This window comes from Bos javanicus, chromosome 5, assembly GCF_032452875.1.
Source record: "Bos javanicus breed banteng chromosome 5, ARS-OSU_banteng_1.0, whole genome shotgun sequence".
NCBI lineage: Eukaryota > Metazoa > Chordata > Mammalia > Artiodactyla > Bovidae > Bos > Bos javanicus.
Genome location: NC_083872.1, coordinates 65504928 through 65518656, shown reverse-complemented (window position 1 = coordinate 65518656; position 13729 = coordinate 65504928). Strand labels below are relative to the sequence as shown.

At 37.9% G+C, this 13729-nt stretch overlaps 1 protein-coding gene across 19 annotated transcripts in view; it reads right to left on the bottom strand.

Annotated features, from left to right (window-relative positions):
* Positions 1–13729, bottom strand: part of ANO4 (anoctamin 4) — a 431104-nt gene that overhangs the window by 3420 nt on the left and 413955 nt on the right. For 17 of the 19 annotated variants that reach the window (XM_061417051.1, XM_061417056.1, XM_061417036.1 and 14 more), the window contains 2 exons: positions 2424–2529; positions 1056–1262 (listed from right to left, as the gene is read on the bottom strand). In XM_061417051.1, the coding sequence (XP_061273035.1) occupies positions 1071–1262; positions 2424–2529 (298 nt within the window). In that variant the 3' untranslated portion in view covers positions 1056–1070. Of the gene's footprint in view, positions 1–1055; positions 1263–2423; positions 2530–13729 lie in introns of those variants that run through there. The other 2 variants (XM_061417037.1, XR_009736492.1) reach the window with 2 other exon arrangements.

The window sequence follows — 13729 nt, the reverse complement described above, 5'->3', positions numbered from 1 at the left end:
TAAAGTCTTTATTGAATTTTTTAAAATATTGATTTTTTTTTATATTTTATTTTTTTGGCCACAATTTGTGTGGGATTTTAGCTCCCTGAAAAGGAATGGAACCTGCATTCCTTGCATTGGCAGGTGAAAGTTTTAACCACTGGACTGCCAGGGAAGCCCCTAAATGTGAATTTATTTAATAGGTGCTGTGTGCTTAACACTGCACTGACAGTTGGAAGAATCGATTACAAGCCATAGGGACTTTCCTAAAGATGCTTACAATTGTGCTGGGGAAGCCTAATAACTGTTTGAAAATCACAAATTAATATCAATATCTGTCAATACATGTGGTACTGATGCAGTAACCAGAGATATTTATCAGGAGTGAGTCTCTGTGGGCTGATGAATCTGGGGAAACCTTTTTAGAAGGTGTGGCGTGACATGGGTCAACCTGGGAAGAAATGATGCTTGGGTGATGCAGGGGAGGCCATTGTGGGTGAGATGAAAAGGTGATTTAATATCCCCAGGGTAATCTGTCCCTTATTTCTGATGAAAGAGAACAGCCAGACTGGAGTGGATGTGGTACTGGAGCAAGGTTATTTTGGGGGACACATAGGCCAACTTGTGAAGATCTTGGCTGCCAGGCCAGAGTGTGACACGGAGGCAGGGAAGAGCTGCAGGAGTTGTGTGCAAAGGGAGATTCGGTTAAATTAGCAATTAAAGTAAGAAACAAGCTGGTCTTGGAAGCTTCTAAAGTATTATTTACTACTGGGCTTCCCTAGTGGCTCAGTTGGTAAAGAACCTGCCTGCAATGCAGGCAGGTTTTGATCCCTGGGTCAGGAAGATCCCCTGGAGAAGGAAATGGCAATCCACTCCAATACTCGTGCCTGGAGAATTCCATGGGCAGAGGAGCCTGGCTGGTGTCGTCAGTGGGATCACAAAGAGTTGGACATGACTGTGCAACTAACTTTAAAGGATTTATTTTCATCCCTATCAAAAGAACAATTGCAAGCTGTGTTTCAAGGAGTTAAAAGTGCCCCTCCCAGCCAAGGAGAGATTTCAGAGCATGAACATACCTCTCACCGACCTGGTCACGGCCACTCATTGTGGTGTGCTTTTCCATTTTTCTTCCTCTCCTTTCGTTCCTTCTGGAGACGCTCCAGTTCTGCTTCATACATCATCTCCTGAATCAAGTACTTCTCTCTTCTCATTCGATCCCTTAGATCTTTTGGGAGGTCTGGGATCAGATATGAAATGAGGTGCTTTATACAAAACACGAGGTGCTAAAAACACAGGGGAGAATACAGCAGAGTCAGGTCTACTGTGCAGCCTGAACTGAAAGAGCTCTGGGAGCTGGTCAAGACCAGGGATGTGGAGCCTTTGGAGTTTCTGGAAAGTGGGATGAAGCCAGGAGAGGTGTGTGTGAGGAGAGAAAGTCACAGGGTAGGCAAGGACTGAATCTGGTGGGATGGCACCACATAGGAAATGAGGATTCGGGAAGGAAGGTGGAAAAGCAATGGCCAGAGACTGCAAACGAGAGCCAGAAGAAAGTACCATGGAACCACAAGGCCAGATCTGAATCCCAGCTCCACTTTTAGCACTGAAGATGGTTTACCTGAGGATAAGTCACTCTGAACCTCAATTCCTCCACCCACAAAATGGGTGTCATTATGATAATTGTAAGAAAATATTTTAAAAGGCTCCACAGATGACAAAATACTTTATTGTGGTGGTCTGGCACCAAACCTGCAGTATCTCTGAGGTATGCCTGTATAGGAATTTTCAGTCTGAGCCAAGAGGCAGCCTTCACTTGCATTAATCTGGCTTTAATATATGTAATGAGAGATGAAATTTCCATTTTGGGATACAGTTATGGGAATGCAAACTATTTTTAGTACAATTTTCTTAAAGACTAGGAGAAAATAGATGATGTAATTTTATTGACACATAATACAGGCATAATCTTCTAGGTAGATTACACTTTATAAGTTCATAAGTAATGTTATGATGATGCACAACCAGAGGCTGCCACTTGTAACAGTCATTTCAGTGTTTTCTAAACACTGTCCCTGAACATCAGAAGCATCTTGGAGGACTGTGAAAAGCAAATTGCAGGCATGGTGTATCAGAATCTCTGGGCGTGGGGATGGAAAAATGGCAATTTTCCTGAATTTTAAGAACCACAGCCATAGAATATTAAACTTAGGACCAAAGATTCCTGACTTATACATTAACAATCAACAGTGGACTTTCAAATATTTCTCAGAAAATTCAAGTACTTTAATTAAAGAGAAGAAAATGAGAAAAAGATTGCACAGTATTACTTATCCTGCTTCTAGACAATACATAATCACATTGAAAGTTCTTGTAACTTATATTCATCTGCTACTTCTATTTACTTCATTAGGTCAAAGGAAATCAAGGAATTGGGTGAGAAAAGTTACCTCGAACACAATGATAAAAGCCAGTCGGGCTGCTAGGACGTGCCAGAACTGTAGTGTGTAGCCGTAGGGCACCAGTGAATGAGGAGGGTCACGGTAGTCTCGGTATCTATAAACATACAGGAGAATCTTACTTTCCAAATTATGGTTTTCCTGCCTTCCAAATCTCTTCTCCCTACTATGTAACCCTCATTCATGGGAGACAAGTATACAAAGTTTCTGTATATGAGACATGTGTGGTTTTGCATCTCTTCTTCTGGTGAAAGACTCTCTCTCCTTCTCTGGGGAATCATCCCTGTGGGCTGGGCAGGGTTTGCCTCTTCGGTGATCCGAGCTCAGAAGATGAATCAGACCCGGTCAGTGAAACTCATTACCGGGTCTTCTGCTAAGAATGATCACTTAGTGAATTATTACTAACTCCACAGAAAGTAAAAGCCTGGGGCTTCTGGTGGGTGTCACAAATGCGTGTGAAGCCAGCCTGCCTGAGAATGCAGTCAAATAACAGAGCAGAGCCAGCACAAAGGCAGTCTCTTGCTGATGCTGCTGGAGGGTTGGAATCTAGTCGTTAATAATGTTAATATCATTAACAACCTCCTGGTCACCTGAACCAATGGATTTCTGTTTAAATCAGTTTATACTGGATTTCTGTCACTTGCCACTAGAGTCCTTCCTAATATATATATGCTCCACCTGTAACTTGTGAGTCATCAACTTCCATGAATATTATGAACTAAGTACCAAGTCTTATCCTAGGAACTTGAATCCTTGTGACTACATTTTATCCTTTACTATTCATTAGTACTATTACATGGGAAAACTAAGAAGGGACTGTCATCGCCTTAGTGTTTTCATGTGTTTTGAATGTTCTTTTCATTAGCTTCAGAAATGTGAAAAGATCTAGAAATATTGGTTATTACAACAGGTCTGCTGTGTAGACATACCAGATTTCCTTTATCTGAATAAAAATTATGATTGCCTAGGTTCTTCTATAGGGCTTCCCTGGTGGCTCAGAGGTTAAAGCGTCCGCCTGCAATGTGGGAGACCTGGGTTTGATCTCTGGGTTGGGAAGATCCCTTGGAGAAGGAAATGGCAACCCACTCCAGTATTCTTGCCTGGAAAATCCCATGGATGGAGGAGCCTGGTAGGCTGCAGTCCATGGGTTCGCAAAGAGTTGGACACGACTGAGTGACTTCACTTTCTTCTAAGACAGTACCTAACTTAAGGTTGGCACTAATTTGTATATGGAGGACATAGGGCACTTCCTATGCAGAGCATCCTTGAAAAGTATCAGACTATAAAAATCTGCTGCTGCTGCTAAGTCGCTTCAGTTGTGTCAGACTCTGTGCAACCTCATAGACAGCAGCCCACCAGGCTCCCCCGTCCCTAAGAGCTGTGACTATTACAATAATCAATACAACCATCTTAATTATTATTAGTGTCTATGGAATGTTAATAGTATTGTACTATGATTATTTTGCCAATAAAGTGATATTTTTGATGAGTACTTGCTACTGAAATTAAGAATGAATCTGTTTTTCTCTGACAGCTTCACTAAGCATTATGCCCTCCCTGTTGCAGCAAATGGTGAAATTTCATTATTTTTTATGGCTGAGTAATATTTCATTGTGTGTGTGTATGTACACATGTATCTATCTAATTGCATATCACATATTCATCCATCTGTTGATGGATGCTTAGGTTGATTCTATATTTTGGCTATTATAGATAATGCTACTATGAACATTGAGGTGTGTATATATTTTTTGCCTCTTTATATTTATTTTTTTAAATGTTTAATTGGAGGATAATTGCTTTACAATGTTGTATTGGTTTCTACATATATCTTTTCTAATTAGTGTTTTCATTTTCTCTGGATATATATCCATCTGTTTAGTGAAGTAAGTCAGAGAAAAATACCGTATGTTTTCTTTTACATGTGCAATATAAGAAATAAATGTAACAAAAACAGACTCATATATACAGATAACAAACTAGTGGTTACTAACAGGGAGAGGGCTGTGCGGAGGGCCAAGATAGGGAAAGGGGATTAAGAGGTACAACGAGTAAGTATAAAATAAATAAGACACAAAGATGTAATATATAGCACAGGAAATATAACCAGTATTTTATAATAATTTTAAATAGAGGATAATCTACAAATATCAAATCATTGTGTTGTACACCTGAAAATAATAAAACACTGTAAATCACTATACTGCAGAAAAATTAATGAGTCTGTTAGTGCCTTGAAACTTGATTCTCTCTGTGATGGTGAGGATTCGGTAAGATTAAATAATCTGTTACAGCCATAGGTCCAATAACAATGCCTGGAATTTTAGGAAGAATAATTTTATTTAAGATTAAAAGTTTGTGTAGACTATGTAACTTCCTTTTACTTTTTGCAGAGCACAGCTAGTCAAGAACACAAAATTGTGTTTTCTTCAATTAAGACAACGAATGTAGTTCCTTTGTTCATCTTTAGCTACACATATTTCAAATATAGTCCAAGTCAACAATCTAGAAGAAAAATGGCAGTGTGCTTTTTATTATGAAGTGAAATCTCTCAGTCGTGTCCGACTCTTTGCGACCCATGGACTGTAGCCCACCAAGCTCCTCTGTCCATGGGATTCTCCAGGCAAGAATACTGGAGTGGGTTGCCATTTCCTTCTCCAGGGGATCTTCCCGACCCAGGGATTGAACCCAGGTCTCCCACATTGCAGGCAGACGCTTTAACCTCTGCACCACCAGGGAACATACTTAATTATTAGACAAAAGTATATATAAGAGGAGTGAGCCTATATTGTTTCAAGAGTCACCTTCATTGACCCCTTAAACTTTTCCCACAATAGGGTTCACTAGAAAAGGAAGTTCTTTTCAGGACCCACTCGTCTCTTTCCTATTTATGCCTCTTCTCTGCTCTTGTCTTTTGCCCTTTGTTTTGCCTGCTCTATTGTAGCTTCTCAGACCTTGTTTGAGTTTTCATTTAAAGAATTTTGACAAATCTCTTCTTCCCCAGATACCTTCTAAACTTGCTGAGTAGAAAACCATGGCTTTTCCTTGATTTCTGTGGACCATTTTCCTTGACTATTTCCATAAAATACAATTCAGATGTATCATTGTTTTAAGATGTATTTATTTATTTTACTTTCTGGCTGCTCTGGGTCTTTATGCTGCATCTCTCTCGCTGCAGAGAGTGGGGGCTACTCTTCCTTGTCGTGCATGGCCTTCTCGTGGCGGCGGCTTCCCTTGTTGTGGAGCACAGGCTCTAGGCAGGCTTAGTAGTTGCGGCTCAGGGGCTCTAGAGCACAATCTTGGTTGTGGCGCATGGGCTTAGTTGCTCCACAGCATGTGGGATCTTCTCATACTAGGGATCATTCCCTATGTCCCTTGCCCTGCAAGGCAGATTCTTAACCACTGGACCACCAGGGAAGCCCCATATGTATCTTATTAAGTCCTGCTATAAATTCATAGCAAATAAATGAATTCCTTCACTCAGCATAGCTGAATAAATTAGGGACATGTCAAATATAAATAGCCATTAAATATAAGTATGAAAATTAGGATAATAAAATACTTTTCCTGACCCAATGAGAATAGATTATCAAACACAATGACTATTTGTAAATTCATAAAAGATAAAAGGTTTTGGGGCTTCCCTGGTGGCTCAGATGGTAAAGAATCTCCCTGCAGTGTAGGAGACCTGGATTTGATCCCTGGGTCAGGAAGATCCCCTGAAGAAGGGAATGGCAACCCACTCCAGTATTCTTGCCTAGAGAATCCCATTGACAGAGGAGCTTGATGGGCTAGCACCTGGTATATTCTAGCACAAGTTTATTCATTCCCATTTTTTTGAACTGTGAAAATAAAAACATACATATGTTTAAAAGATTTTAGGTTGGTTGGTTTAGTTGCTAAGTTGTGTCCGACTCTTGTGACCCCAAGGACTGTAGCCTGCCTGGCTCTTTTGTCCATGGGATTGTCTAGGCAAGAATACTGGGTGGGTTGCCTTCTCTAGGAGATCTTCCTAACTCAGGTATTGAACCACAGTCTCCTGCATTGCAGGCAGATTTTTGGCCAACTGAGCTACAAGGGAAGCAAAAGATTTTAGGTGGTGGTTTTAAATGTTAATTTATGTTTTTTCAAAATTAAAAAAATTAATTTTATTTACTATATGCTTTTTCATATTTAGAAAACACAAACTCATGGCTATGGTGAATTGGCAACATTTTAGAAAATTTCTATGCAGGATTCAAGTTGTTGAGAATGTGCATCTGTTTATTCAGACTGTGAGTCATATATGCCCATTTGTGATAGATCACAGAGTTCTGCTAACCTGTACCCAGAGGAACACAACATGTCTGTGAGGCCACTTAGGTTCTAAGAACAAGAATCAGAAGTTGTGAAATTCTTAGGAAGTTCGTTTTCAGAAGCAGCAGATTTCTGGCTTCCAACTCTCTTAAGCCATTGTACCATAAAGTCAAGTTTCTCTCTAGAAATTTCTTCTTGCTACCCTAAGGGAATTAAAACTCAGTGGTAGCAATCAGTTGGTCATCTTCTTTGCTGCCTTCAACTGTCTCCAGAATTACGTACTAGAGAGTATACTAGAACCATGCTCGGGGTTTGCCTGACTAAATGATGCATAAAGCATCTCTGGACATGAGCTTTCCCTTTCAACAAACTTAGGGTCTGTGTCACCCTGCACTAAAATTTTGGACTCACTCTTTTCTTCTATGAGCTTGTGAATGACTATAAGTGGAGCTCTCAGTTCACACTCCAGCACCTACCCCTGATCTCCTTGCTTTTTCCACTTGACAGATGTTTTGGAGAGGGCTGTGCTCAGATGTCATTTGTGTCCCATATATTTGTCTTTGATGCAAAGTCTAATATTTCTTTTGCAAAATGGTTGGCTACATGTTCTCTGGCACTTGTATCAATACAAAGAAAATACTTCCTTGCCCTTCTGTAGAAACAGCCAGGAAACCAAACCTCAAACTAATAAATCAGTGTCACTTTTATGATCTTTTAGCCTAGTACCTTCCAAGACATTAAACAGTCCGGTAATGTTAACATGTGAAGGAATTTTCCCAAGTGAGTCAGAATTTTCCTTTTGAAAGTAAAGCTTTAAGTTTCTTGGTTTCAACTTTACACATAGGAAAGGCAGGATGTTCCCTTTTAAGTTAGCATATTCTCTAAAGTTGCTTTTATTTCACAAGAAATGGATGGTTGGCTTGCAAATATTATTTTTCTAGCACCAGGTGTATTCTAGAACTAGTTAATTCATTCCCAATTTTTTGTGAACTGTGAAAATAAAAACATACGTATGTTTAAAAGAATGATAAGTGAAACTCATCCAAGTTAAAACAGTGTGGTCAGTGTCTTACTGTCAACGCCAGACACCCGGAGAGGAGACAACTGTTGCAATTTTCTGTTTTTCTATATAATTATGCTACTCATGCAAGTGTTCGTAAATACAGCAGTGCTTAGTTTTATCTACTTTGAATTCTGTGCCTCAAAATGCCTCACTGTCAATGACAGACACCCCAAGAGGTGACAACTGTTGCAATTTTCTGCTTTCCTATATAATTATACTACTCATTCAAATGTTCCTAAATACAGCAGTGCTTAGTTTTATCTGCTTTGAATTCTATATAAATGGAATCATACTGTATGTTTTATTTTGTGATTAAATCTTTATTACCTAACTTAAGTTTTGAGTTTTCAATTCTATTCCATTTTCTATTCAGATGTTAACACACTGACATAATTACTATAATTTTATACTGTGTCTAATGCAAGGTAAATTGCCACTTTGTTATTCTTCAAAAATATCTTGACTGTTCTTCATTCTCTGCATTTCTTTATAACATTATTTTTGCCCTCAGATGCAGAGAATTGGCCTAATTATGATTCTTAAGTTTTTATAACTAATTTGTCCATTCATGTTCTTCATTTCTCTAATTTTTATGTTTATGTATTTAATACTGTAATAACACAATCAATGCTCATAAATCCTCCATGCAACCTAAGAATTAAAACATTACTGGCAACTTTTATCTACCTCTGGGCTTCTCCTTTATCTCATCTCCTTGCTTCCCTTATCCTGAACTTCATTTTTATCATTAACATGCATTTTTGTAGGGTATATGTATATTCATTTGTCTGAATGATACTGTTCAGTTCAGTTTGTTTTGAATTCTCTAGAAAATATGCTATCCTGTATGTAGTCTTCTGAGACTTTCTTTTTTCTCACCATTGTGCTACTAAGATTTATCTGTGCTGTTGCATGTGGCCATTGCTGTTATAGCAAACTGTAGTATGAATATTGTTGTTGTCTTATGTAGTATGTGTTTAGATTTATATTTACAAGCTGGTAATTTCTCTATTTTCTTTCATATTCCCTAAGCATCAAAGTTTTGAAGAATAAAGCTTAAGTCTACCCAGTTCAGCAAATGCCCTTTGGGTAAAAGTTGGTTGCAGTGCTCTGCATAGCACTCTGGGTTCTGCTTTTATTTATGTATTTATTTTCCAGTGATGAGACTTTTTAAGATCTACTTCCTCTGCAACTTTATTATTAATATTATTAATTTTTGGCTGCACTGGGTCTTCATAGCAGTGCACAAGCTTTTTCTAGTTGCAGTAGGATCAGACCCACATCCCCTGTACTGGATGGTAGATTCTCAACTGTTGGACCACTAGAAAAGTCCCTGCAACTTTTTAAAATTGAAGTATAGTTGATTGACCATATCATGTTAGCTTCAGATGTAGAGTACATGTAGAGCATCATGTTAGTTTCAGATGGAGAGCACAGAGATTCAGAAAATACACACACACACACATATATAAATATCAGATTTTGTAATAATACTTACAGGTTTTATGAAATATTGAATATATATGGTTCCCTGTGCTATACTGCTACTGCTGCTAAGTCACTTCAGTCATGTCCGACTCTGTGCGACCCCATAGATGGCAGCCCACCAGGCTCCCCCATCCCTGGGATTGTCCAGGCAAGGACACTGGAGTGGGTTGCCATTTCCTTCTCCAATGCATGAAAGTGAAAAGTGAAAGTGAAGTCACTCAGTCGTGTCTGACTCTTAGCGACCCCATGGACTGCAGTCTTCCAGGCTCCTCTGTCTGTGGGATTTTCCAGGCGAGAGTGCTGGACTGAGGTGCCATTGCCTTCTCCCCTGTTCTATATGGTGGGTCCTTATTGATTATCTATTTTATATATAATAGTGTGTATATGTTAATTTCATCCTAATTTATCCCTTGCTCACTCTTTCTCTTTTGATAAGCATAAGTTTGTTTTTTATGCCTATGAATCTGTTTTGGACATAAATTCGTTTGTATCTTTAAGATTTCACATATAAGCAACATCATATGATATTTGTCTTTGTTTGGCATAGTTTATTTAGTATTATAAGCTCTAGGTCCACCCATGTTGTTGCAAATGGTATTATTTCATTCTTTTCATGGTTGAGTAATATTCGATTGTATATATTACATCTTTTTTTATCCATTTCCCTGTTGATGGACATTTAGGTTGCTTCCATGTCTTGGCTACTGTAAATAGTGCTGCAGTGAACACTGGGGTGCAGGTATCTTTTCTAATTATGGTTTTCCCTGGATATATGCCCAGGAGTGGGATTGTAGGATCATAAGTAACTCTATTTTTAGTTTTTTAAGGAACCTCTATACTGTTCTATACATTGGCCATGCCAGTTTACATTCCAACCAACAGCTTGTGTTATTTGTAGACATTTTGATGATGACCATTCTGACCAGTGTGAGGCAATACCTCCTTTTAGTTTTGATTTGCATTTCTCTAATAATTAGTAATGCTGAGCATTTTTTCATGTGCCTTTGGCCATTTGTATCTCTTCTTTGGAGAAATGTCTATATCTTCTGTCCATTTTTTTGATTGGATTGTTTTTTGTTGTTGTTGTAGCATTGTATAAGCTGTTTGTATATTTTGGATATTAAACCAACGTCAGTAGAATCATTTACAAATATTCTCCCATTCTGTAGGTTGTCTTTTCATTTTGTTGATGGTCTCCTTTGCTGTACAAAAGCTTTTAAATTTAATTAGGTCCCATTTGTTTATTTTTATTTCCATTACTGTAGAAGATGGATCCAAAAAGATACTGTGGTGATTTATGTTAAAGAGAGTGCTGGTCTCATATTATATTACAGTCTCATATTTCCCTCTACAAGTTTTATAGTAACCAGTCTTAGATTTAGGTCTTTAACCTTGAGTTTATTTTTGTATATGCTGTTAGAGAATGTTCTAATTTCATTCTTTTACATGTAGCTTTTCCGTTTTCCCAGCACTACTTATAGAAGAGACTGTCTTTTCTCCATTGTATATTTTGGCCACCTTTGTTGTAGACTAATTGAGTACAAATATGTGGGTTTATTTTGGGGCTTTCTATTCTGTTCCATCTATCTATATTTCTATTTTTGTGCCAGTACCATATTGTTTTGATTACTCTTGCTTTGTAATATAGTCTAAAGTCAAGGAGCCCGATTCCTGCAGCTCTGTTTTTCTTAAGGTTGCTATTGCTATTTAGCGTCTTTTGTGTTTCCATATAAAATAACATTTTTTTTTTGTTCTATCTGTGTGAAAAATGTCATTGGTAATTTGATAGAGATTTCACTGAAACTGTAGATTGCCTTGAGTCATTAAGGAAAAAAATTAAGGAAACAATCCCATTTATTATTGCATCAAAAATTATAAATAAGCCTACCTAATGGAATAAACCTACCTAATGAGGCAAAAGACCTGTACTCCAAAAACTGTAAGATACTTATGAAAGAAGTCAAAAATGACACAAAGAGATGGGAAGATATACCATGTTCTTGGATTGGAAGAATCAGTGTTGTTAAAATGATTATACCACCTAAGGCAATCTTAGCAATTTTCAAATATATAATACAGTATTATTAACTATAGTCATCATACTGTGCATTACATCCCAAGAATTAACTTACTTTATAATGCATTTTGCCCATGCCACCCCAAGCCTTTGGTAGCTACCAGTCTGATCTCTGAATCTATGAGTTCAGATTTTTATTTAGATTCTATATATAAGTGAGATTATATGGTATTTGTCTTTTTCTGTCTAACATATTTCACTTTAGCATAATACCCTCAAAATTCATCCATGCTGTCACAATAGGATTTCCTCCTATTTTATGTTTGAATAACATTCCATTGTATAAACACACCACATTTTCTTTATACGTGTATATCAGTCAGTAGGCACTTCAGATTTTTTCTATGTCTTGGCTATTGTAGATAATGCTACAGTAAATATGGGGGTGCAGACTATTTTTTGAGTTAGGGATTTGTTTCCTTTGGATAAATATCCAGTAGTGGAATTGCTGAATCATATGGTAGTTCAATTTTTAACTTTTTGAGGAACCTCCATACTAGTGCCGTGTGTGTGTGTGTGAGTGTGTGTGTGTGTGTGTGTGTGCGTGCATGCGTGCGTGTGTGCACGTGTGTGTGCATGTGTGTGTGTGTTAGCTGCTCAGTCGTGTCCGACTCTTTGCGACCCCATGGACTATATACTCTGCCAGGCTCCTCTGTCCATGGAATTCTCCAGGGAAGAATACTGGCTGCTGCTGCTAAGTCACTTCAGTTGTGTCTGACTCTGTGTGACCCCGTAGACGGCAGCCCACCTGGCTCCCCCGTCCCTGGGATTCTCCAGGCAAGAACACTGGAGTGGGTTGCCATTTCCTTCTCCAGTGCATGAAAGGGAAAACGGAAAATGAAGTCACTCAGTTGTGTCCGACTCTTTGTGACCCCATGGACTGCAGCCTATCAGGCTCGTCAGTCCATGGATTTTCCTGGCAAGAGTACTGGAGTGGGGTGCCATCGCCTTCTCCGAATACTGGAGTGGGTTGCTATTTCCTTCTCCAATACTAGTGCCATAGTGGCTGCCTGTATTTACATTCACCCCAACAGTGAATGGGGGTTCCCTTTTCTTCACATCCTTTGCAACATTTGTTATTCTTTGGCTTTTTTGATAATAGCCATTCTAACAGGTGTGAAGTGCTATTTCATTGTGTTTTGACTTGCATTTCCTTGATGATTAGTGACACTGAGTATCTTTTTATGTGCCTCTTGACTTATCTTTATGCCTTCTTTGGAAAACTGTCTGTTCAGATCCTTTGCCCATTTTTAAAAATAAAATTTTCCCCCACCATTGAATTATATGAGTTCTCTATATATTTAGGATATTAACCTCTAATCAGAAAAACTATTTGCAAATATTTTCTTCTGTTCAGTAGATGGCCTTTTCATTTTGTTAATGATTTCCTTTGCTGTGCAGGTTGATATAGTCCCATTGTATATTTTTGCTTTTGTTGCTTTGTTTTTGGTGTCAGATTTGAAATCATCACCAAAATTGTTGTCAAGTTGCTTACTGCCTATGTTTTCTTTTAGAACTTTTATGGTTTCAAGTCTTAAATTAAAATTTTTAATCGATTTTGACTTAAATTTTATGTATGGTGTAAGACAGTGGTCCAGTTTAATTTTCTGCATGAGGCTGTCTCGTTTTCCCAACACCAGAAAGGAAGAATCTATCCTTTCTCCATTGTATATTCTTCACTCCTTTGTCATAAATTGGCTATATTTGTGTGGGTTTATTTCTGGGCTCTTGATTCTGTTCTGCTGATCTATGTGTCTGTTTTCATGTCAGCTAATAGTACTAATTACTGTGACTGTGACTGTTTTGATTATTATTTCTTTGTAATATAATTTGAAATAAGGAAGAGAGATGTAATATACTTTGAAATAAGGAAGAGAGATGTTTCAGCCTTTTCTTCTTTCTTAGGGTTACTTTGGGTATTCTGGGTCTTTTGTTCAGTTCAGTTCAGTCATTCAGTTGTGTCCGACTCTTTGCACCCCCATGAACTGCAGCACGTCAGGCCTCCCTATCCACACAGATTTTAAGATTATTCTACTCCTGTGAAAAATGCCATTGGGATTTTGATAAGGATTGTACTGAATCTGTATATTGCTTTGGGTAATATGGACATTTTAACAATATTAATTCCTATAATCCATAAGTATGAAGCATTTTTAAAAACGTGTGTTTTCAGTTTATTCTATCAGTGTCTTACATCTTTTCAGTGTACAGGTCTTTCATTTCCTTGGTTAAATTTATTCCTAGACATTATTTTTGATGTAATTGTAAATGGGATTGTTTTCTTAATTTCTATTTCTGACAACTTGTTGTTAGTGTATAAAATTATTTGTATACTGATTTTATATCATGCAACTTTACTGAACTTATTAGTTC